This window comes from Bombus impatiens, unplaced genomic scaffold, assembly GCF_000188095.3.
Source record: "Bombus impatiens unplaced genomic scaffold, BIMP_2.2 scf_0217, whole genome shotgun sequence".
Taxonomy (NCBI): domain Eukaryota; kingdom Metazoa; phylum Arthropoda; class Insecta; order Hymenoptera; family Apidae; genus Bombus; species Bombus impatiens.
The window spans coordinates 3,559,290-3,582,502 of record NT_176636.1 but is presented as its reverse complement, the minus strand read 5'-3'; the positions used below and the strand labels follow the sequence as shown (position 1 = coordinate 3,582,502).

Here is a 23,213-nt window from a genome sequence, read left to right as displayed (position 1 = left end):
TTTTGGATTCTTCGTATAATTATCGTAATTATAAAAATAATAAGTAAAATAATTTTTAAATTACGTACTTCTATTATATTTAAACATCTTAGTGATTTCATGACTTTCAGTTGGCTACACTCCTTCATATAGGGACCCTAGGTTAAACTAAATAATTTACACGTGTTAATTTATTTTGATCACTATGTTTTCTAAGTGTTTAAAAAATAGTAATTTGAGCTTACAAAATTGTATTTAGCAGGCAAACGTACAATAAGAAAGCGTAAAAGCATTGATCAGCGTATATCGATAATCTAATTCAATTTTACTTAAAACAGTTTTTTTACATAAATCTAGTATATACATTCTATATAACCAAAATATGGCAGTAGATCAAAAACAAAGTACTGAAGCAAAAGCAAAACCAATATTTCGTGATTTGTCGGCTGAAGATCCGGAGCCAGAAACAACAGAGATAGAGAGTCTCTGTATGAATTGCGAAAAAAATGTATGGTAAATTTACAATTAAAAACAAAATACCTGTGACTCATCTAACCAATATACTATTTTGTAAATACAGGGTATTACTAGATTACTCTTGACAAAGATTCCGCATTACAAAGATATTGTGGTGATGTCCTTTGATTGCGAACACTGTGGCTTCCAAAATAATGAGATACAAAATAGTGGAAAAATTGCAGACAAGGGAATTAGGATAACGCTGCAAGTTAAAACTCCTAGGGATCTGAATCGTCAAATAGTTAAATCAGACTACACTAGTGTAAAAATTCCATCCTTGGACTTTGAGATTCCATCTAGATCACAAAAAGGAGAGATTACGACAATTGAGGGAATAATAGAAAGAACTATTGTGGGATTGGAGCAAGATCAGTCTGCGAGGAGGCAAAAATATCCAGATGCTGCGTCCCAAATTGACCACTTTCTTGAGAAGATAAGGAAGCTTAAATCTTTAGAGAAGCCCTTTACTATAATATTTGAAGATATATCAGGCGAATGTCATGTAGAGAATCCAAAAGCCATGTTAAAAGATGAAGGATGTACTACAGTGCAGTTTAAAAGAACAACGGAGCAAGATCATATTTTAGGAATCTACTCGGAGAATGATACAGATGATACTTTGTTAAAACCTATACAAGAAGGAGAATATCCTTTGGAACAAATTGAAGGAGAAGTACTTTCTTTCAGAACAAATTGTCCAGAGTGTAATTTTCCATGTGAAACAAACATGAAATTAACCAGTATCCTTTCCATACTACTTAACATTACGACATACTTTCTAAATTAGTTTACAATTACTAGTACTTGCTTTTGTTTTGTCATGTATAGTTTCATTTTCAGAAAAAAACTTTATCTTTATCTTTAACTCAATGTATAGAAATTCCACATTTTAAGGAAGTTGTAATTATGGCAACGGTTTGCGAGTCTTGCGGACACAGAACGAACGAAGTCAAGAGCGGAGGAGGTATCGAACCCACGGGAGTGAAAATAGAAGTCACAGTTATAGGAAGAGAGGACTTTAGCCGTGACTTGTTGAAATCTGAAACTTGTCATATGGAAATACCCGAACTGGAGGTGGAAATCGGTCCCGCTGCCTTAGGTGGACGTTTCACTACAGTAGAAGGCATTTTAGTAGCGATAAAAGAGCAATTATCATCATCGACAGCTTTCAGCGGTGATAGTAGCGATCCAGAAACTGTTAAACGGATGGAAGCCTTCATATCTCACTTAAATGAGGTTTTGGAAGGGAAACAAAAGATCACGCTTGTATTAGATGATCCAGCAGGCAATAGTTACATTCAGAGCCTGTCAGATGAAGGTTTAGATAGCGGTTTAAAAATCATTAAATATGAAAGAAGTTTTGATCAGAACGAAGAACTGGGGTTGAACGATATGAAAGTCGAAGACTATTAATCGTTCATCGCAAAGATTCACGAAATAAGGCAATGCCGATAATGTCAATATAATGTATTATATTTGAACGTGAAAAGAAAATGTATTATAAATGTACACTATACTGTGTAAATATACATTTTGCAATTTTATTGCAAAAGTTTTTATCGAGACTCAAATTTCTATCTTCATTCCGTGTAATGATTAAGAGATAATTATACAACCGGTATAGCATCAAGTTTCTTTAGTTTTGGAAGTCTTCTGGTTGCCTGACTACGCCAAGATTCCGTGTCCATATTTTCACAAATAGGATTATTAATAAACAATAAATCTTCGAGATTCGGTATTTCTTGTAGACGATTAAACTCCGCCCAGTCTTTTACCAAATTATTTGACATGTAAAGTACTTTCAGCGCTTTTAATACGTTAACACCTTTAATTTTTTCGATCTGATTATATGAAATCCATAATTCTTCTAAATGTTCTCCAACTGCTTCCAATCCGGAGAACGTCTTAAGATTGTTACGGCTCAGAGATAGAATTTTTAAATTCTTTAAAGAATTGATACCAGTAATTTTCTCTATCATATTCGTTGAGAGAGATAATTTCCTAGAAAACAGTAAAAGTCGTTGACTTCAATATTTTTGTGAAAACCATTGTGAAAAAATGTAACTAACTCGACGGCGGTAAGTGCCGCTAAATTATTATCCATTCTCTCAATCGGAGGCCATTGAAAAGACAAAATGATTTCTTTCTGTTCGCTGGCGATCAAACCAGTTTTTTCTTCCCACCGTTGAATAGCGTCTTTACATGTTGTTGCTTTAGCCTATGTAAAACGTACACTATAGATTTTTAGAAAAAATAAAGAATGCAATATCGTAAAAAAGCGAGTACCATGATTTATAGATCCATTCCTATTATATTAACCAGAGGGAACTTTTATAAATGTTATGTTGTTAAAGTATTAACAATGTATAAACGTAATTACTTCTGGTTAACTTCACTCGCTGCACAAAAATGGCAATTCATTAATTTCATAGTATTAATTTTCTCTTTACAGTATTACATCATTCCTTCCTATTATTATATTTTTGGAACTCAAAATTAATAAAAATTCTAGTACAAAATAAAAGCATGAAATGTAAACAGAAATTGTAGTTAATGACCAATTAACAAATATAAATTTATCATCGTTAATAATGCCGTACAATATCAACTGAAAGGTATACTTAAATTTGTAATAAGACGATGAACGTCGGCGAAAGAATCGATATTGATAAACCATTATGGGATCAGTCTACGTATATTGGTAGACTGAAACATTTCGCTTTCATTACTGATTGCCGTATGATTTTTGTGAACGATCAGAAATTAAGAGAAGCTAAACAATTCTGTGATGATTACAAGTAGGTAAATTTTAATTGCTCAGTCACTTTAAAATTTCAAATGATTAACTTTTGTCAGAAGAGGCAATATACCTCCTGGAACACGAATGTCCGATGTTATTCGTGCAAAACAACTCAGAGACGGTGCATTTCATCCACAAACTGGTGAATTAGTACCCGTTGTTACTAGATTGTCCTTTCAAATGCCTACTTCGGTTATACTTACGGCGTCTATGTTAGCGTGTCAAAAGTAAGTTTATAAGAACTTTTATCTTACAAAAACAGAATACTTTTTTTAAACAAAAGATTTAATAAATCCTCCCAGTAATTATTATATCCTATTACTAGAAGTACCCTTGCTATAATAATAATTCAAGCAGTAAATCAAATACATAATGCTATTGTAAATGACGTGTACAAAAGTAAACTAAATGGCGATGATAAAAGTGTAAAAAAAGCTTATTTATGTGCAGTTGCAACAGGCTCTATCATGACTATTTGTTGCAAAAGAATATTGGCTCAAAAATCATATACTTTTACTGTTAGTTGCTTGTTGCTTCTTTATACTTTTTAGCGTCTTACATTATACTTCCTCTTACACTTTTCTGTCATCAGAGGTGTTTACCATTTTGTGCAGTGACTACTGGTCACATAATAAATTTGCCAGTCATACGTTACAAAGAGATCACAACAGGAATTCCAATATACATGAAAGACAAAACAGAACCTTTCATGAAATCAAAAGTAGCAGCTGTAAAAAGTATTTGTGAATGTTTAGTCTCAAGAATAGCTATGTCCATACCATGCTTTCTTCTCATTCCAATCATCACTCAGAAACTTATGCCCTATTGTTTTTCTCAGCATCGACCATGGATCTTAATTCCAATTCAAACTGGTTTATGTGCTATAGGGTAATTTCTCAACTTTAATTTCATTGGTCTTTCACTCTAATCGTTTCTTATTAGATGTAATTTATTTTTATAGCTGCATATTTGCAATTCCATCCGCCCTTGCGATTTTCCCCGAACGAAAGTAAGAAATTTTATATCTTATTTCTTGTTCACATGCGAAAACATACGATAATGCATTTTAATTGTTAAGCTCTATGAGTCCGATATTGATGAAGTTGTATCCATCCGAATATGAAGAGTTTAAGGAACATGCGAAAGAACATATAGACAAAGTGTATTATAATAAAGGTATATAACATGTCCATTTGTACCTTTTTTTGATTTTGTTAGTAAATAACGTGTAATGTTTTTATAATGAAAAAATAGATATATTTTAGTAAAAAATACAATTAATGTACTATATCTACATTCTTTTTCTTTTTTTTCATTTTCATGGGAATAGGTCCTGGTATTTTGAACACTGTGCTGTAAAAAAGAGAAAGAAATGAAACACACAAATTAAGACTGTTATGATAAATTGAAACATTATTAGAATACTTACTGACACGTTGTGCATATTGGACTAAATTTACAAAATACTGGAAAAATATTTGTTTTATTTATTATTTTTTGCATAGACTTATATTAAAATACATTTTATTTTTACGTTTGTCTTACTTGATAAACATATGGAGCATACATAGCCAATATCAATTAGTTCTTGGTGACAAAAGCATGCTGCTCTATAATCTACTTTCACAGGTGGTGGAAGTACTAACTTTGATCTAACGTTTGGGTCTGGTAAAAATATCCACTGAAATATGATTATAGACAAATAAAGTATTTACCAACAAATAACTAAATTATTTTTTTTCTTCTTACCAATAAATACTGTAATAATCCATTAAGTTGGGGCACTTTTAGATAATTCCCACCAGTAATATCACAGCCTTGTTGAAGTAAAGTCAATTCTTGATCTAAGCTGCATACATCCAATATTATTCCCTATTTATTCAACAAAGATATTAAGTTCAAGTTAGAGTCGCGTGGATATTAAAATACAAAAGTATGACATACCATTTTTTGGGCAGTGAAGAATATGTTCATGTAATTCATATATTGCGTTGCTGAATCATTACTAGCTGTGATCACAAGGATTCTGGAATATATTTTTTCACTAGCAACTTTCTCCCTTTCTAACCTTGCAACATAACACAATGCCATAGTCAATGCTCCGGATATAAGACTTTCTCCATTTAATGGTTTATCCATGGAAATTTCATTGATAACTTGTTGCAATTGTTGCCGTATGGTGCGTTCAATCATGGTAAACTTTTCATATTGTCCGTCAATTTGTCTAATTTCTAGTGGTTTTTCACAAGGATATAAGAATTTTGCTCCGTGACTATGACATGCTATCACGGCAAGTTGATTATTAGACGATTGCATTAAATGAGCATTCGCAAAAACAACAGTAGAGTCTAAGCATTGCGTCAATATCCTTGTTTCCTGTTTTATAATTCTTTGCACAGGGTTTACGTCTAATACAACTATTAATAAACTTGTTTCTATTTCTAAAATAAATAGGACAATTGTATTTACATAACAAAATTATAAAAATAATTTGTACATTTCAATAAAATAACTTTGGTGAAGGAAAACATATATTACAGCTTTTTCATAGGTTAGATAACACCTACGTACCATTTGACATCTTGAATTAACGCAATTGTTTGATGTAAACATAAATTTAACTTGCTAAAAACATATTTCTACAAATTTATCACCTTTCTCTTCTAATATTAAATTTTAATAGCTTAAATTTCAGAAAATAAACGTTCAACCCTTCCTATACGTATTGTCAAGTTTGTAAGAACCCAGCTACTAACTAGCGTTACCACAGAGATATTCTGGAAGATTCAAATATGTTTAATTTTTCAAATATAATCAAAATACAGATAAAACATTCTACTCCAAATTAATTAATTTTTCTTTTATATTTAATAATGAATTGAAAATGTAGTTTTAGAAAATACTTAAAAATAATAAAACAAATATCATATTTTAACAAATATAACAAAACAAAAAGTTACTAAAATATTTTATTTTTGAAAGGTAAGGCGATACAATTGTTAAAACTATAGTAAATTGCAATTTACATAATGATTTCTTAAAGAATTGGCGCGCAAATGTTCCCGACTTGCGCAAATTGTTCACACGAAACTACGCATGCTCATATACATATTTGAAGATAACAGATTGACGATTGGACGAAGCGAAACAAGTGTGAAATGGCATTGAGGCTATTGAGGTCATCGGAGGAGTGTCTTTGAAAGGTTATCGAGTTTTGTCTGAAATTTGAAATCAGCCGCATTTGTGATCAGGAAGTCACAGAGAACATGCTGCCACGATACCTGAAGCCTGTGTTAAGCGTTGCTCAACAAGGAGCAAAGCGATTATCCACCAGCGCCAGAGTAAGTCTTATATAGCAATTGAAAGCTCTATTAAGCATCATATTGGCCAAGTAGTTTACTCTACTTTGTACCTCTATCATGTGCTTAATTCTTTATCAAACTCAGAATTACAACAATGCTTATCGATCATATCACTTAAAATACACGTGAAGTACGTTAGTTATGCAACTGTGAACATCATTGAAACGATTGAATGTCATTTGATTCTTAAAATATGTATTCAATATGTATATAATATATAAATTTCTCTGGAAATCTTTTGTGTGAAATTTTGTGTGAAATGGTATTTTTTAGAAAGTAAACTATCGTAAATTAATTTCACGATTACGCATGCGTATATGCCTTATATCTCTGTTTCTCTCTAATCTTTTTCGGGATATTTCGTTACAGTGCAACGCCAAGGTCGCGGTTTTGGGAGCAAGCGGAGGAATTGGACAGCCGCTATCGTTACTTCTCAAAGAATCATGCCTTATAAACGAATTATCGTTGTATGATATCGTGCATACACCAGGTGTCGCCGCTGATTTATCGCACATAAATACTCCATCCAAAGTAAAAGGATACACTGGTCCAGATGAACTGAAAGATTGTGTTAAAGGAGCACAGGTATTTATTTTATCCAATGCATTCGAAATATTTACAAGGCATTCAAAATTTTTGTTCATTGTATAATGTCTTTGTAGCTGGTCATTATTCCTGCTGGTGTTCCACGTAAACCTGGAATGACCAGAGATGACCTCTTTGACACAAATGCTTCGATAGTGAGAGATCTTACTAAGGCTATAGCAGAAGCATCCCCAAAAGCTATCATTGCCATTATTTCAAATCCAGTCAATAGCACTGTGCCTATCGCCAGTGAAGTCTTGAAAAAAGCTGGTGTTTATGACCCCAATAGAGTATTTGGTGTAACTACTCTTGATATTGTTAGAGCAAACACCTTTATCGCAGAAGCCAAGGTTCGTAAGAAATATAATAGTAAATGAATCTTACATAATATGTAAACTTGGGATTTTTATGCATTTATAGGAAATTTAAACATTCATAGAATGCACATAATATTCAAAAGTATGTAAAATAGCCAAAATACAGTTACACTGTTTAATAAGTGAAATATATCTCTATTTTGGTTCCATTTTTGTTACTGCGTTTACAGAAGTATGAATGAAATGCTAAACATCTACAAAGTATATATAATGTCAATTATATTATTTTCAGGGCCTTGACGCACAAAAAGTAAATGTGCCAGTTATCGGTGGTCACAGTGGTGTCACTATTATTCCATTGATTTCACAAACCAATCCCTCAGTTTCTTTCCCAGAAGATAAACTGAAGGCTCTCACTACCAGAATTCAGGAGGCTGGTACAGAGGTCGTTAAAGCCAAGGCTGGCACAGGTTCTGCGACGCTTTCAATGGCGTATGCTGGTGCTCGATTTGGTCTCTCTGTACTCAGAGCGCTTAACGGAGAACAGGGTATCGTAGAATGCACTTACGTTAAATCAGACGTCTGCGACACCAAGTACTTCTCAACACCGTGTCTCTTGGGTGTAAGTATAATTATTAAACAATAATGTATTTTAATATTTAAGTGTATTTAAGTAATAATATTTCTATTAAATTTCAGAAAAACGGACTCGAAAAGAATCTTGGTATCGGCAAACTTAGCGAATTTGAGAAGAAACTGCTGGATGCAGCGATCCCAGAGCTTAAGAAAAACGTTAAAAAGGGAGAGGATTTCGCGAACAAGAAATGAATATCGTTATTTTGCTCATATAATTGTTAATGAACTAAATAGCGAGTGATAAATTTGTCAAATGAGACTCGACTGTATTCAGTAATGATTATAAAGCAGATTCGCGTTGTACGCGAAAAAGGAATTTTAATAAAAAGGAAAGGTGGATCCTTTGCCAATAAGTAGACATATACCTCGTTTTAAACGAAGTGGAATTTTAAAACACGAAGGTTCTAATTTTAACATAAACGTATACAATTGTAATTAAAGATAAACTTTGTTAATTACAAAATAAATCTTCTTTTAAATGAAAAACAGTCCTCATCGATCTTCTTTATATTTTATCATTCTATTAACTTTATAGAAAACAATAGCACATAAACGATACAAATTTAGGGAATTATATGGTCAGGAAAATTACCTATTATACTATTTCTTCTATTAGAATCAAAACAAATATAAATAGATAACCTTTAGTACAATGTCATTAGTGTATCAAATAAATAGAACAGTTTCATACTCGTTCGGTAGATCAACGAAAGCAGTTTAAAAATTCGTGATCCATATCGTGCAAATCAACTTCTCAAAAAAGTCTGCGTGAACTTACTTTCAAAATGTTGATACCTTCTTGACTAATCATTCATGAGCCCTTGGACTCGCATAAACATCAAACAGCAGTTTAAGAGGAAACCACAATGACAAAGAGGAAAGCTTACAAACAATCTCGACGTAAGCAATATCTTCATCAATCCCAGGAAAGTTTATTACAAAAATCAGATACCTCTGACGAGGTCGATTGCGTGCAACACAAATGTACTCCATTCAAGAAAAGGTCGAGGTCCACTGAACGACTTTTGCATCAGAGATCCCCAGAATCTGTGCTCTTCGAATCCGATCAACCTGATTTGTCATGCTATGACGATTTAAGTCTAGAAATCGTGCCCACATTTCGTGAAATAGAATTAGATCTAAATAAATTAGACAAAAATGAGAAAGAAGAAAAAGTTGAACAAAAGGGACCAGAACTGATCGAAATAAAACAGGTAAAAAATTTATTTAAGCAGAATATCGACAAGTCTACAGAAAAATGCTTTCCATTGGACAAAACTTTGTCAATGAACGATGAAATAAAATTAGAAATGAATGACTGCCAGTCTCTGCAGGAGGAAAAATCTTTTTCAAGGACTAGGCTCGACGTTTATAGTTGCAATAACCAACTTTGTTCCTCGAAATCGGCTTACAATTTTCCTTGCGACTATACATCAGAACTAATACCGCAATTTGCTAACTTTAATTCAGAATCAGAACCTCAAAATGGATACCACAATTTTTTTGATGAATTTCAAACTACAATCTCTGCTTGCGAGTCTGTGGGTCGATATGAAGAGAAATGGGACGGACGGGATCGAGATACGAGATATGAAATAGTAAATGAGAAGAACTCGCAGAGTTCGGCTGGAAATAAATTTATTAGTAATTGGAGCGAGTGTAGACGAATTCTTTCGAATTTACGGCACTTGAATAGTTTGAAGGTTCGAACGGCGAATCAAGAATTTTTTGGGAATCTTTTATCAAAATATAAGAAATGTGACGAAACAAGATTACTGCAGATGAGCCCATTTTCTTATAACACACCATCTTCGGAAGAAAATTCAAACGAACGAACGAATAAGCATCCTTTTGTAGATGGAACTGACAAGATCGATAATAAAGTCGATGACATACGAGATTATAGGAAAGTAGAGAGTAATACGAGAGTTAGAGTTCATTCGTATACTCCGTGCAGTGGCTCTCCACCACCTGCCAAAAGATGTCGAACCACGCTGAAATTTGACGATGAAGAAGATACGGAGAGGTTAGAAAAACCTGTTGCTACTAACACGGTTACTAATTTATTACCAATGGAGAAAAAAAATGTTCAGAAACATCTTTGTCCTAAACCGACAATAACGAAGACGCCTTGGAGCACTGACAGCTCTGAATCTTCCACCACTTTAATTTTGGATCTTCCGGCTGTGCCTAATTCTAATGGATGCAACAAATATCTCAAAGATGTAATTTTTTTTATCACTGAATTACGAATTTTTATGATTTATGGAAAATTTAAAAATTCACGATATTGTATATATGCAAAATATGCAAATATGCAAAATATGCAAACTATGCAATACTATATCTAAGCTGTAAATATGCAAAAATATTTTTGCATATTTACAGCTTAGATATAGTAGGTATTTAGCAGTTGAAACAAATCTATGACGAAGTTTTTTATTTTTATTTTCAACTTATGTTCATAAAAATATGAATTTGCATAAATATTCGTAACCTATTCATTACGTTGTTTTTTAAATTTCTTAAATTCCAATTTATGAATTGTTTATACATGAAAATGATAAAAAATATGATTGTAATGTAATCATTTGCAGCCCACATGCGCCAGCTTCCATGGAAACAAAAAGTTTCAAAGATTTCGTTCAGCCAAGAAACCCATCGCTAAAATCGTTCTGTTCTGCGTCTGGATGATAAAAAGAATAACGGCTGTGTTGAAAGAGGCAAGTGTGCTTACGTAATAAGCAATCTATATCTATCATCTGGTTAACAATTATTTCAGAGTTACGAAAACTTCAAAGCCGCTACAACATCAACATCAGCGAGGCGGCAAATGGAGGAGCTCAGTCATATCGTGATAAAGTTACGCTCGGAGAACGAGCAGATGATCAACACATTTCTGGACAAAGTTAATCGTTTGTCTGACCAAATTACCCAGGTACATTATCCACTATTATTACGACAACTATTTATAACTCAAATCTATCTCGATACAAAAAAATGTTATCGAGCAAAATGTTAAAAGGCTTTAAGAATACAAAACAGAGTATACAGTATCATAGCGGTGAGAAACGTTTATACGTTCCTCCTTAAAACGAAAAATTGAAAAGAGTATAAATAGCTACCCTTCATTTGCAATTCTCCGCATTCTACGACTGCCGCGTATTAAATCAGCCTTATTAGCATATCTTTTTATCGTAGGTGCGTGCAAGCAACGTAAGTGTCATCGGTGCTTTAACCGCAGAGGTTAGCGGCATGCAAGACATCATCAAGAAGTTGGCCAGTGGTAACGAAACTTTGATACAGGAACTACAAAGATTGCAGCAAGCGTTGGAGGATACGCGAACAAAATCTCCAAAGAAATCTCCGTCGCCTCCACCACCGATACCATCAGTTTCACTATCATCTACCCCGTTTGCTGTTTTTCCTCCACCTCCTCCACCTCCCCCACCTCCCCCGCCACCTCCAGCACCTCCTTTGCCATTTCTGCCTCCACCAGCTCCTGCACTTCCGCCAGCACAGTTACCGGCGCAGCCGATTACACCGATCACCCCGAACAACGGCAGAAGCGTCAGGATGCCCTCGAGAAAGTGCTCAACACCGCTGTTTAATAGGCCAGCTATAACCGTCGAGGATTTGCTGAAGGTGACCCTAAAAAAAGCACCGCAGAACGTTAAGGTAAATCCGAGGATTGTTACACGCCGCTCCGTTAATTGGAGTATATGAACAAGTGGTGTGGAGAACTCTGTCCTTTCGAAGCTAGACCTTGCTATAGTTCGGAGGATTAGTCGGCTTTCAGTTAGAAAAGTCGCTTAAGTTGTCCTGACAGAATTACCGTTCTTTATCTTTCGCGAATTGGGTTTTACGTATTTGATCGTAGATTATTGCTGGTTAATATCCGAGAAAAGTTGCGCTCAGTAGCGGATAAAAGAAAAATTAAATATAAATGATGCAAAAAATACCATAACTGTATAAAAGAGAATTGTATTTTAGAGTAGCGAATATATGTTCGCTTGGATGTTCGTTGAAGTATTTTAAATACTCCGGTAGATCTAACCACTCGTTAAAGCGGCACAATTTTCAGTCTAGTTAATTGTTCCTCGACCCTCGTTGCTATTCGACCGGACACTCGAGGGGTTATTTAAAAATCCCAAGGTGATCTTTACATGTTTGAAAAATAAAACGCGGATTTTCTCGAGAGATCTCCACGCAATTATACATCCCCCAGATATTGCAAGAAACTGCTTATGCAAAAATGATACAAAATACATTTATCAAAAACTTAGAATATACGAAGGATAAATTTTAATTTCAGGAGAACAGAAGAAACACAATACCAGGACCAAAGGGGCCAGTGGTTTCCTTGGACATGCTACGTAGCGTAAAATTAAAATCTGCCAGGCGCAGAACGAGCGATCAGATGTCAAGATCGCCGAGGAGCGGACGAATAATTAAAACGCGAACAGCACCGAGCCTCAGCTTGTCTCCGATCATGAAGGGCACAGATAACTCGTTGAGTCGAATTCTGAAGCAGGTGGATATTAATAAACGACCACGACGTCTGTTGACGAACTCGTCGAGTTTTCGCGAGAACATTATCGGAAAAGATAATCAGTCGCAGAAAGTGGAAGCCAGTGGTTCGCGATCGATGATTGTGTAAACGCGTTATAGTTGATAATCGTGGATTAAAGGAATCTCACGCGGTCAATGCAAAAGATATGTATACAATATTAGCAAATTAAATTATTCCGTGATTAAGTAATCGATATACAACAGATTGGGTCACCTAATATATAAAGAATATGTTTGTTTGTGATATCAGAGGATTTAATGTATGCCGAGTGTTCTCTTATAGCATCGTAACTTCACAAAAATGTAGAACATAAGACGATGGTATTTTACAGCGTGTAATTAAGATAGTTGTATTCCACACCCTGTAACAATGCCTGTCTCTAATTGCTACCAGCATTGGATTCGTTTATATATATATATATGTATATTTTTTTTTTTGTTTATGTATTAAATTATGATTCTGTGACGTTCATTAGAATTGTTATTGAAGATCCTGGTTTCAGGTGACTCCCTCTGAACCGATGACACATGACGCGATACAGACAATATTTTATATATTTAATTATAATTTTTAACAGTGACGCGTATGTTGATATTTAGTAATATATATTAATAAAGATCCGAAGAAACGATTAGAGAGTTGTAATTACTTTATTTGTAGCTTTCACGTGTGTGTGTGGTTTTACAGAAAAAGGTCGTATCCGGTGTAATCGCATTGATTGTAATAATAGTTAGTAGTAGTAATAGTACAGAGCGTGAGAACGCATACGAATCCGAAAAAAGAAACGACAGATTTAGTTCTCCTCCAAATGACGATAAATTTCGATATCCAGGTCTAATTATTCGCTCTCGTGAACTGGGTTAGCGACAAGATGGAATGATCCGAAGATAATTATAAGAAGAAATAGAAAGAGATATACAACTAATGTTTAGAATACAGAGATAAGAGCAAATATATTACATCTAGAAAGATGGAACAATAGATGTGTAATGTTGTATGTGTTATTTCCTTTTTACCGTCTTTCTCTTCCGTGTTTTTTCTTTTTTTATAAAAATTGACTAAGCACGCACAACGATAATGAATAAAGGATAAAAGCGGTCTCAATCGATACACCGATCATCTATTATTCGTCCCTAATAATCCTACAGTGAAATTCAGGTGGTATCAATGCCTACCTACGATTTTATTTTATTTTAGCCGAGAACACTACATTTACGTTTTTTGTTTTTTTATTAATTTCATTATGAATCACACGCTACATCGTCGACGATAATAATAATGTTATCGCGTTTGGCTACTCATCTTGTTTTTAATCCATCGTGTAAGCAAGTAATTGGATGAGGTATCTCACAGTTTATCGTCGTTTGGAATTCAATTTATGCCACATTCAACTGCCACTGACAAGTTTTCTTTACTGTACCTTAAAATTTTGCTTTTTCTTTTTTTTTTTTTTCTTTTTCAAAGATTTATCGCTCGTACGCGTGGTATGTTATGCACGTATTACGTATATTTTACGTAAACTATATATATATAATATATATTATATGCAATTCTTATCCAATGATTCCGATATTTTCTTTGCTCCTCCACTGTTCTTTATTCTTCCCTTCTTACGGTTCCATTACCTTTCATGGCGTGTTTCTCACACGATTATCAAAATTACTTTCGGGATGGTGATTTCTTTTTTGCTTTTTATTCCACGATACGCTCTAAACTGTTCGTTTCTCTCCACATTATCGCTTGAACGATTCGCGTCGATTAAATTCTTGTTCTTTTTTTTTTTTTCTTTCAATACCTTAATTTTATGATCTTAAGATTACTCGCATATACTTACTTACGGTGCCGTTGATATTACTTTGAGTTATTCTTTGTAACGTTACTTTATAACATGATTATCAATTTGTATCGTGTTATTAATACCTAAATACAGGGGCACGATGTACACCAAAAAATTTCTAGGCAGAGTTCTCGATTTTTCATTTTTCATTTAGCGCGTTCCCTTCGGCTTCTGTTTCTCTCTTCAGGTATACACCTCGCTTTTTTGCTGCACGCTTACACGAACGTCATCGACATTTTCTCGATCGCGAGAGAAAACTGCACGGATTGAAGGTTTTTTTCTACATGTAACACAGTGACGGTCAGAAACATATTTGTTACGACTGAGATATGCAAGCACGCAACCTTGCACATGTAACTTCTTTGCATGTTTGAATCATCAAGCAAGACGTTACTATTCTTGAACACAGAAACATTGCACTTAAAGGATCGTTTTACAACGCTGACATAACAAATTTTCGACCGACACTATTTACCTTGACAAACAAATAATTCTACTGTTGTATCGCTAAGCTTACCTCGATTAAGATGCGCAAACAAATTCTTCGCGTAAAGACTAATGAAGTCCGTCTAACGTTTTATCATTGGAATGTTTCCCGGCTGTTTTTTTAATATATATATTTCTTTTTCTCGTAAGCGAAAATCGACGGAATGGTTCATCGATAAAAAGGTGAATGGACGCACGGCTAAGATCAACTAAGATACAGTGGAATCGAGGACAGTGATAATAGCAAAAGTGAGCGCGGGTGAAGAACGAGTCGGGATACAATCGTTTATTCTGTAATTCGTTATACCACAGTGATCGTTATAGTTTACAGAGGGGGCGTATGAAAAAGTACAACCACAATTACAGACTAGCTAGATAGCTACTTGTTTCCTGCTATTTCCTGTCTGTGAAACGTAATTTGCCCATTCTTTCTCTTCTTCGTGTTAAAAATTCATTTACCGTGATTTCTTTGTTTTCAACCCTCCTCTCGACGACCAGAGTGCTCTTTCGTCGTGATGGAGTACGACTGATCGGAGTATGAAAGAGCACGTCGAGAATAGTGTACATTTTGTTTCTCACTCACAATTAAAAGAATTTGTTGTTCTCGATTTTAACATGAAATTTGATTCTGCGAAAGCCAGACTTAAGACAGACTGATGTTATTGCATTTTGTTAAGTACGTCGCTTTCGCGGTAAGCGCATGTTCTTAAATCATATTTAAAAGTGACTACACGAGAGAACCCATGCTCGAAATCTATATGGTGTATGAAATTACTTGGTTTGCAAACCGGGACACTTCGTCGGAAGTACATTCATAATATCTTATACAGAAAGCAGAGATGAAGGCGCGTGGTTCTATTTTGACTGTTTTCTTAGCCAACACATCGATCAACCACGTATCTCCAACTCTGGAGGAGACGCGTTTATCCCTTAGATAAACAGATGATTTACACTCGATTTACACGCATACATTAATAATAACGTTATTTATTATAGTATGCGAGAATAATGATGCGCGCAGTAAAAAAGCGGGGAAGAGGACGAGGAGGAGATTGGGGATGGGTGAAAACAAACGAACACAATATGCACTTAGATCGACGTCGAGCCATTAACATGTTTCGTTATTGGTGAAACGTTATGGGTGGGGGATAATGCTATTCGTTCTCACTCACTGAAACTAACAAAAAATGAGAGTTTATTCCGACTGGGTTAGCGCATATTCTTCTCTCTTTTTGTTTCTTTCATTTCGTGTTTTTCTTCTTTGTTGTTTTGTTTAATTAATATGGATGAATATATGCGCATAACGTCAGTCGGCGCCAACTCAACATTCTCGACATCGTCCACTGAAAAAGACAGCATTTTTGTTTTCTTCTCAATACGTAAAGAAGGCAAAGAATAGTGCCACTCTAAATGCTCTTGCAGTCTCCCTATTTACCGCAGAGTGTACGTCCTTTTTTACGTTGTTACTTTTCTGCGCGCTCCTTAATTCAATGTGTGTATGTTATTTCGAATGATTTTTTTTCTTTTTTGTTTGTATTTTTTTTTGGAGTAACCGTACGTGCGTGCTTAGGGTCACGCAATGGCTAAACATCTCCCCTTCCCACCCCGAACTGCCACCTGCTGAATTGTTTTCTTTTGCTTACAAGTTATTAAGAGTTTTTTGCTTTCTTGTGTTTTTTCAGTTTTATATGCGCAAGATAACACTCACTACAGTTAGAGTTACGATACGTCCTGATCTTCCACATCTTGCAACTGCTCCTTCTGTTCGCCCTCCCCTGCGCAACACAAGAAGAAAGTTCGTTAATAAACACATTCCACTTCAATCACGATAAAATATTGGTTGTATAACACAGTAGGGTAGGGTCGGCTCAACTACTAATCAAAAACTGGGTGTGAGTTATTTTGACCCTAACCTGCTAATTGTAGGATCTAAATGGTTAAGGAGAAAGAAGGAGAAGGATCGATCGGATTGCTCACCAGGTGACTTTATAATGCAAGGGCGTATTGGACGGGATATGCCTGAATTCAAACGTTGGTAGAAACAGCCGCAGCCTCGTTTTCGCGATCAGCCTCGAACTCTAAATCACAGACTAATCATTCTAATACCCCATCACCCATACACATATGATTTCAATAATTAAATTAAATGCTATAATACAGAGTCATTTGCGATCAATGGATTAGTAACGTAATACAAAATTTGGAGCTTCTAAAGAAGCTTTACCATCCCAATATCATCTTTTCTTCAAACGTCGAAGCTTTCAATCGCATTACTTTTATATCATTCTGCATAAAATATAAATTTTATCATGAAATAAATCAACCTACTCTTCCTACACGAGTCTGTTGTTTTATGAAAAATCTAATATAACGAGAAGATCTTATCGCGCTGCTGCAATACATATTATTGATCGTGCGACGTCGCTTCTACAGTCTGGTGTAGTGGTGGTGAACATTTTAAACGCAACGAGCGATTTTTTTCACGAAAAGATATACTAACCGTCTCCTTGCATATCCGACGTCCAGAGAGTAAGATTGTCCCTGAGAAGCTGCATGATGAGGGTAGAATCTTTGTAACTCTCCTCGGACAACGTGTCTAGTTCCGCGATCGCGTCGTCAAAGGCAGCTTTCGCGAGACGACATGCTCTGTCGGGACTATTGAGGATCTCATAATAGAACACGGAGAAGTTGAGCGCCAATCCTAAGCGGATGGGATGAGTCGGTGGAAGGTCGGTCATGGCGGTGTCGCTCGCCGCTTTGTAAGCGACCAGAGAGTTCTCTGCCGCTTCCTTCCTGTCGTTGCCGACGGCGAACTCAGCAAGGTAACGGTGATAATCGCCCTTCCTACAAAAACAAAAGAGTGGAAATTTAAACCTGGTCAACTTTTATTATAAAAAAATTAAAAATTAGATGTCAAGACGACAGTAGATGCACATTTTCTATCTTTTTATACAAGTTTTGTACAAAAAGAATTTTGAAACAATTCAGTTATGTTGTCAATTAATTCTATTTTATCAAAATTATATCTTTATATGGTCTTGCAGGTATGCGTGGGATTTTTCATTTACTTCAAAATTTCCAAAATAGTGTTTGTCTTAATAATTATACCTTTCGCTTCTAAAAAATATTGCCAACTTATCAGCTATTCTTAACAGATTTACGTTTTTGAATAGACAATAGCTTGTTTCCATCTTCAGTTGTATCATATTAAAATCCTCCAGTTTAATTCTAAAGTGATATTAAAATCAGAAAATCAACAAAAATTACTTATTACATTTAGCTCCTGTGGTTTCCATATATATATATATATATATATCGTGCTAATCTTCAGTTATAATCTGTTACTAGAATACATAGAGCATAATTTCTTAAAAGATTATGATCTCGTAAAAATGTCTCAGCCTTGTTAAGAATTTCCTTCGCTAGTTTCTTTCATTCATGCCCGGCATATTTTATACAACATACATGTATGTTATTAATATTCATTGTAACATTAAGTTTAATGAGCTGCGGCGTAGATGTTCGTAAAAGTACTGATTATTTGTAATTAAATCGTGCGAATCACGCACAATACATACGGATGGTGAAATCGACGAGCTAATTTCAAATATTAGATAAAAGATTTCCAAGAGACTACTGTACACAAATATTCTTTACTGTTAATACAGTAAAATCAAATCTCTAGCTTATTCATAAGCCATAGTCGTTAAATAACGAGTATCGTACCGTCATTTAATTATCGAAACAGTAGCTGAAAGTTTTAGAAAATAATATACCTCAAAAATCAGTGACCGAAACGGAAAGTTCTTCCGTGTTGCTTGTTACTTCTTAATTTAAACTGCCTCGCTCTCCAGAATCTTGAATGCTATCTTAAAAAACTAACTCTCTTTTTGACTTTACAATATAACTCCAACGATTTCACAATCGATGACATTCAACATACAAATTAATTCGAATGTTCTGGTCAATACTCCTTTGGCCTTAATTCAATTTGATACATATATTAGGTCGTCCGAAAAGTTTCTTTCCTTTTATAAGGAAATAATGGATGCATAACATTTTTCGTTTTATATTATTTTATCGAATTACGTATGATTCATTTTGTTCTATCAAAATAAAGATCACAATGTTCGACAAATTAGGTTTCATGTTTGTATAAAGATGCATCGTTGTAAAAGACGTGTCTGTAAAAGAAAGACGCTTTTCGAACAACCTAATATATATATAGTAATTGTTTCGTAATAGCGCGTGTAACATACCTCTAATTATATAATTAAAACACGAGGAACTTTAAATTTTTCGATATATGTCTCTTGAAAACTAAGAAAATGTTAGATAGAACATTCTTGTAAGAATACAAAGCAAAAATGGAATCCCCGGTTTAAGGTCAGCAGTTTTCTTACATTTTGTAATAGAAGACTTTCGACTCTCCAGTAGACGCACATGGGAGCAGATGTTTGTCCAAAACTCCGAGGATATCAGCGCAGATGTCTTTCAGTTCTTTTTCGACCTGAGATCGGTACTGGCGGATCATCTCCAGCTTTCTCTCGGCGCCTTTGTTCTCCTCCTTTTGTTCAATGCTAGATATTATTCTCCAAGACGCCCTTCTCGCACCGATCACATTTTTGTAGGCGACAGAAAGGAGATTCCTCTCCTCGACGGTCAGCTCCACGTCCAGCGAGGCAACCTTCTTCATCGCCTCGACCATTTCTGCAAAATCACGCCGGCGTCGCCGTCGACGAAAGTGTCATTAAATTGAAATTTTTAAAATTTCTAAGGAATAAAGGGCAAGCAACAGTAATAAATATAAAAAATGAGAAAGAATTGTAGATAAGATAAGAAATTAATATAGATAAGATAAACATCTTTTTTAAACTAATATTTTACAAATAGATTTCAAAAGATATTTTTTCAAATAATAATGTTTTGTTGAAGTGATGAAAATTAAGATGAAAGAATGTATGTTCGATGTTTTGATAAAGGTATCGAACTTACCGAGGTACGCTACATGCAATCATGGGAAATTAATGAATCGGAAATGATTTATTGATTATTAATAAGTGGTTACCCTGTGTGTAAATATATTATTAGTTTCATCTGAGATATTAGAGAGGCTCTGCGCGAGAAAGAGGATAAAGTGGCGCACAAGCATATATTAACCTGCTGCCCCTTGAACTTTGCAAGGAAGTTGGTTAGCATTATGTATTTATTATCTATAGATACACAATGTTCGAGAATAATGATATCGATCTGCGTACACGTACTTTTGTCTGCGTCTCATTATTCACATCACTTGCAGAAAATAAGTCTGATTAACGATACGTTTACATTGTCATCTATCATTTGAAAAGTGGACATCAACTTTGATACGTCAATGCGTTGTTGCATCTTATATTCAAGCGACATTAAAATCTGTGGTTCCGCGATAGGATCGATAGCTGGTTGTAAAAGTTATTACGGGAGCGTGCAATAAGCGAAGAACTGATTAAAGACGATGATGGAAAAGGGGTCCTACTTCCAGAATACAAAATACAATTCAAAATCTCTCAAATTCTTTACGATAACTCTATTCATAAAAAAAAAAAGAAAAGAAACGGATGCCCTTAGAATAATCAATTATTATCATTGAAGTAACATAATTCATCGACCATTAAATGTATAAATATTTGAATTACAGAGAAGATTAATCTATATCCTCTCTTTATTATCGGCCGGCTAAGATCAACAGAGGTTTCATGATGACATTTATGAGAAGAGATCAGGCTCAAGTTCATGATGGTTCCGGACGGCAAGAATTACTGTGAACATGGTATACCCGGTGACGGAGGTGTACAGAAACGTAGGATAGCTAGTACAGATCAATACTTTCCTTCTGCTATGGCCCCTCTTTTCCCCCACTCTGCCCGCATATCTCACCCCTTCCCGTTCTCACCCTCCACTCGTAATCTCGCCCGTCGTCCTTTCCTCTCCCTTCTCTATCCCCCTCCGGTGTCTTGCTCTCGCTCAACCCTCAAATTTGCCCACCGCCCTTCCTTCTCCTCATCCCGGGAGAATCGCAATAGCTCCGCTCCCTTCTACCCTGTCATTCTTCACGCTTAGCGGCCGTTTCAACCAGGGATCTTCTACATGCCAGTATTTCTACCCTTTAATATGCCTGTCTCGATTAACGTGCTCACGCGGTGACGAAAACAGCGAAATTATGAAAAGCAGCTTCACAGAATAAATGAAAACGCTATTGCCTTTGTCCGCGTCGTTAGCTCGTTCCTTTCTTCATTTTCAACCTTAAAAAGGTGTAACATGGTTTCTAGTAATTTTTAGTTTACTAAAGTAGAATATATAGGATGAGTTTAGGTATGAGATTGCTAGAATGTGTATCTATGAAGAATTTATTGGAAGGATTTTCTTTAGTTATCGAAAAAAAAATGTTACAATTCACTAGCAGACACATTCGGATACGTTTGTTCTTAAAATGAAATTAGTTTACAAGAAATATGAGAAACCAAATGGTTGCAAGAAATTTATATGTAGATACATTGTACTTCCGCAAAATGTCAAACGCGTGTGCTTGATTTGCAGGCTCGATAACATCCCACGAGACAAAGCGGTATTTAGTAAAATACATCTAGGGAGAAATGCAAAACGAGAGAGGTTTGTAAAACGAAGAGATTTGACGGTTCCCCCTACTACCGCAACGAGTGACCCCACTACGAGTTGCTTTCGCCAGAAGCGATGTAAAAATTTCTACAATCGAAATTATTACCTTACTGCGTAGATACTACGTAATAAGAAATGATACCCGAGAAAATTAAATATAGAGGAAAAGCTACGAGGCTACAATTTTCTGAAGGTGTTATCGTCGATTCCATAGATCGGTCGGTCGATCGACTAAATGATTTCTCTCGGCTTTCAAGGCCAAATGCCACGAGCAGAGCACGCGTTACTACGTGTCTAAGGAGTAACCCGGCAGCGATTGGTAAGTATCGTGCCGTGTCTATGCGTCATACACGTCGGTGAAGGACCGACTTGTCTCGTTATCTTGCGAGGGACCCCGTAAAGTAATGAACACAGCACGCCTAGCAACGCTGTCTCGGCGTTAGCTAACTTGTTTCGACGAAACCAATATAACCCAAAAACGACGAAACTTTTTTCATGCCTTCTTGCCCGATCCTTCGAAAGAGCTCTGGATAACTTGAGTATCTTGACAGATTCTAACGAACCTCAAACTCGGTGACAGAGAATCTAAGAACAAACCTACCCTTTAATAAAAAAAAAACACCGGTTACGAACCGGCAACTTGGCCAACACCGTGTATGGATTAGTCATATTTGACGTTTCACAGGTTTTTGACAGATCCAATGAGACATGATCCCAGTTCGAGGTTCTCGATTCTCAGAAGAGGATCGTTACATATCCGATGAAATCGTACGGCAGGCACGTCACGAGGGCGGTGCTACCTCCTTTCTCTTTGTGGCAGTGCTTTGTGGTCGATTTCGTAGATTTCATTTTGGCGCAGGCCGGGTCCTTTTCCCGGAAAATATGTACTCACCGTCGTAGCGTTCCGCTTGCTCAGCCAATTTCGCTTTATAAACGTTGTCCTCCCGTTCCGACATCTTGGATGCTTGTGGATTTCACGGGTAGACGAAAGGTTTCAGGGAAATCGCACCAAATACTCGTTTCACCGAAATACGTACACCTCGTCGTACAGCCACTCGCAAGCTCACTGACCAAGATGGCGGCGCCCGCCAACAATCGAAAGCAGTTCCCACTTCGCGCAGCCTCTGCAGACGCTCCACTCGCCATGCGCTCTCGACGTGTATTACTACGCGTGACGTCATCCGATTACTGACGCCGCGCGCATGTCGGTTCAATTCACTGAATATCCGGTAAAACTGTAGAAACAAAAATATCGGCGTATCTATCAGACCGTTTTCCTCTTAATTACGATAAGCGAGGAATTCTTAATATATATTTCATTCATACGTCATAAAATCGATGACGTCTTGGTCTTATCGGAATAAGGAACTAGATGCGAAAAACGCGGAATAAAAGAGAAATTCTTTAACAAATATTTCGACCTTTTCCATCATACATGTTTCCATTTTTTTATTTAAAGTAATTT

At 35.6% G+C, this 23,213-nt stretch overlaps 7 protein-coding genes across 7 annotated transcripts; 4 read left to right on the top strand and 3 right to left on the bottom strand.

Annotated features, from left to right (window-relative positions):
* The first annotated feature begins 131 nt into the window (after positions 1–131).
* LOC100747521 (zinc finger protein ZPR1) lies at positions 132–2,056 on the top strand. The gene is made up of 3 exons (XM_003488083.4): positions 132–487; positions 560–1,238; positions 1,376–2,056. Exons 1-3 carry the CDS (start codon positions 362–364, stop codon positions 1,909–1,911), a joined length of 1,341 nt encoding a protein of 446 aa, XP_003488131.1. The 5' UTR covers positions 132–361; the 3' UTR covers positions 1,912–2,056.
* A 13-nt stretch (positions 2,057–2,069) lies between these two features.
* On the bottom strand, positions 2,070–2,928 carry LOC100743135 (dynein light chain 1, axonemal-like). Its single transcript, XM_033319791.1, has 3 exons — positions 2,890–2,928; positions 2,568–2,716; positions 2,070–2,499 (listed from the first exon to the last, which is right to left on the bottom strand). Exons 1-3 carry the CDS (start codon positions 2,926–2,928, stop codon positions 2,106–2,108), a joined length of 582 nt encoding a protein of 193 aa, XP_033175682.1. The 3' UTR covers positions 2,070–2,105.
* On the top strand, positions 2,711–4,515 carry LOC100742897 (sideroflexin-2). The gene is made up of 6 exons (XM_003488129.3): positions 2,711–3,296; positions 3,355–3,525; positions 3,624–3,816; positions 3,891–4,186; positions 4,260–4,307; positions 4,377–4,515. The coding sequence occupies exons 1-6, from the start codon at positions 3,139–3,141 to the stop codon at positions 4,480–4,482; spliced, it is 972 nt and encodes a 323-aa protein (XP_003488177.1). The 5' UTR covers positions 2,711–3,138; the 3' UTR covers positions 4,483–4,515.
* Positions 4,516–4,543: 28 nt separating this feature from the next.
* Positions 4,544–6,090, bottom strand: LOC100747404 (general transcription factor IIH subunit 3). Its single transcript, XM_003488082.4, has 6 exons — positions 5,870–6,090; positions 5,243–5,739; positions 5,048–5,170; positions 4,844–4,979; positions 4,728–4,764; positions 4,544–4,651 (listed from the first exon to the last, which is right to left on the bottom strand). Exons 1-6 carry the CDS (start codon positions 5,877–5,879, stop codon positions 4,576–4,578), a joined length of 879 nt encoding a protein of 292 aa, XP_003488130.1. The 5' UTR covers positions 5,880–6,090; the 3' UTR covers positions 4,544–4,575.
* A 303-nt stretch (positions 6,091–6,393) lies between these two features.
* On the top strand, positions 6,394–8,677 carry LOC100747086 (malate dehydrogenase, mitochondrial). The gene is made up of 5 exons (XM_003488079.4): positions 6,394–6,639; positions 7,030–7,245; positions 7,323–7,595; positions 7,855–8,184; positions 8,262–8,677. The coding sequence occupies exons 1-5, from the start codon at positions 6,565–6,567 to the stop codon at positions 8,388–8,390; spliced, it is 1,023 nt and encodes a 340-aa protein (XP_003488127.1). The 5' UTR covers positions 6,394–6,564; the 3' UTR covers positions 8,391–8,677.
* A 79-nt stretch (positions 8,678–8,756) lies between these two features.
* Positions 8,757–14,224, top strand: LOC100746965. Its single transcript, XM_003488078.4, has 5 exons — positions 8,757–10,423; positions 10,796–10,921; positions 10,981–11,136; positions 11,400–11,876; positions 12,514–14,224. The coding sequence occupies exons 1-5, from the start codon at positions 9,065–9,067 to the stop codon at positions 12,856–12,858; spliced, it is 2,463 nt and encodes an 820-aa protein (XP_003488126.1). The 5' UTR covers positions 8,757–9,064; the 3' UTR covers positions 12,859–14,224.
* LOC100747761 (14-3-3 protein epsilon) lies at positions 14,186–22,935 on the bottom strand. The gene is made up of 4 exons (XM_012383488.3): positions 22,641–22,935; positions 19,498–19,804; positions 17,595–17,938; positions 14,186–16,869 (listed from the first exon to the last, which is right to left on the bottom strand). The coding sequence occupies exons 1-4, from the start codon at positions 22,702–22,704 to the stop codon at positions 16,814–16,816; spliced, it is 771 nt and encodes a 256-aa protein (XP_012238911.1). The 5' UTR covers positions 22,705–22,935; the 3' UTR covers positions 14,186–16,813.
* Between the last annotated feature and the right edge of the window lie 278 nt (positions 22,936–23,213).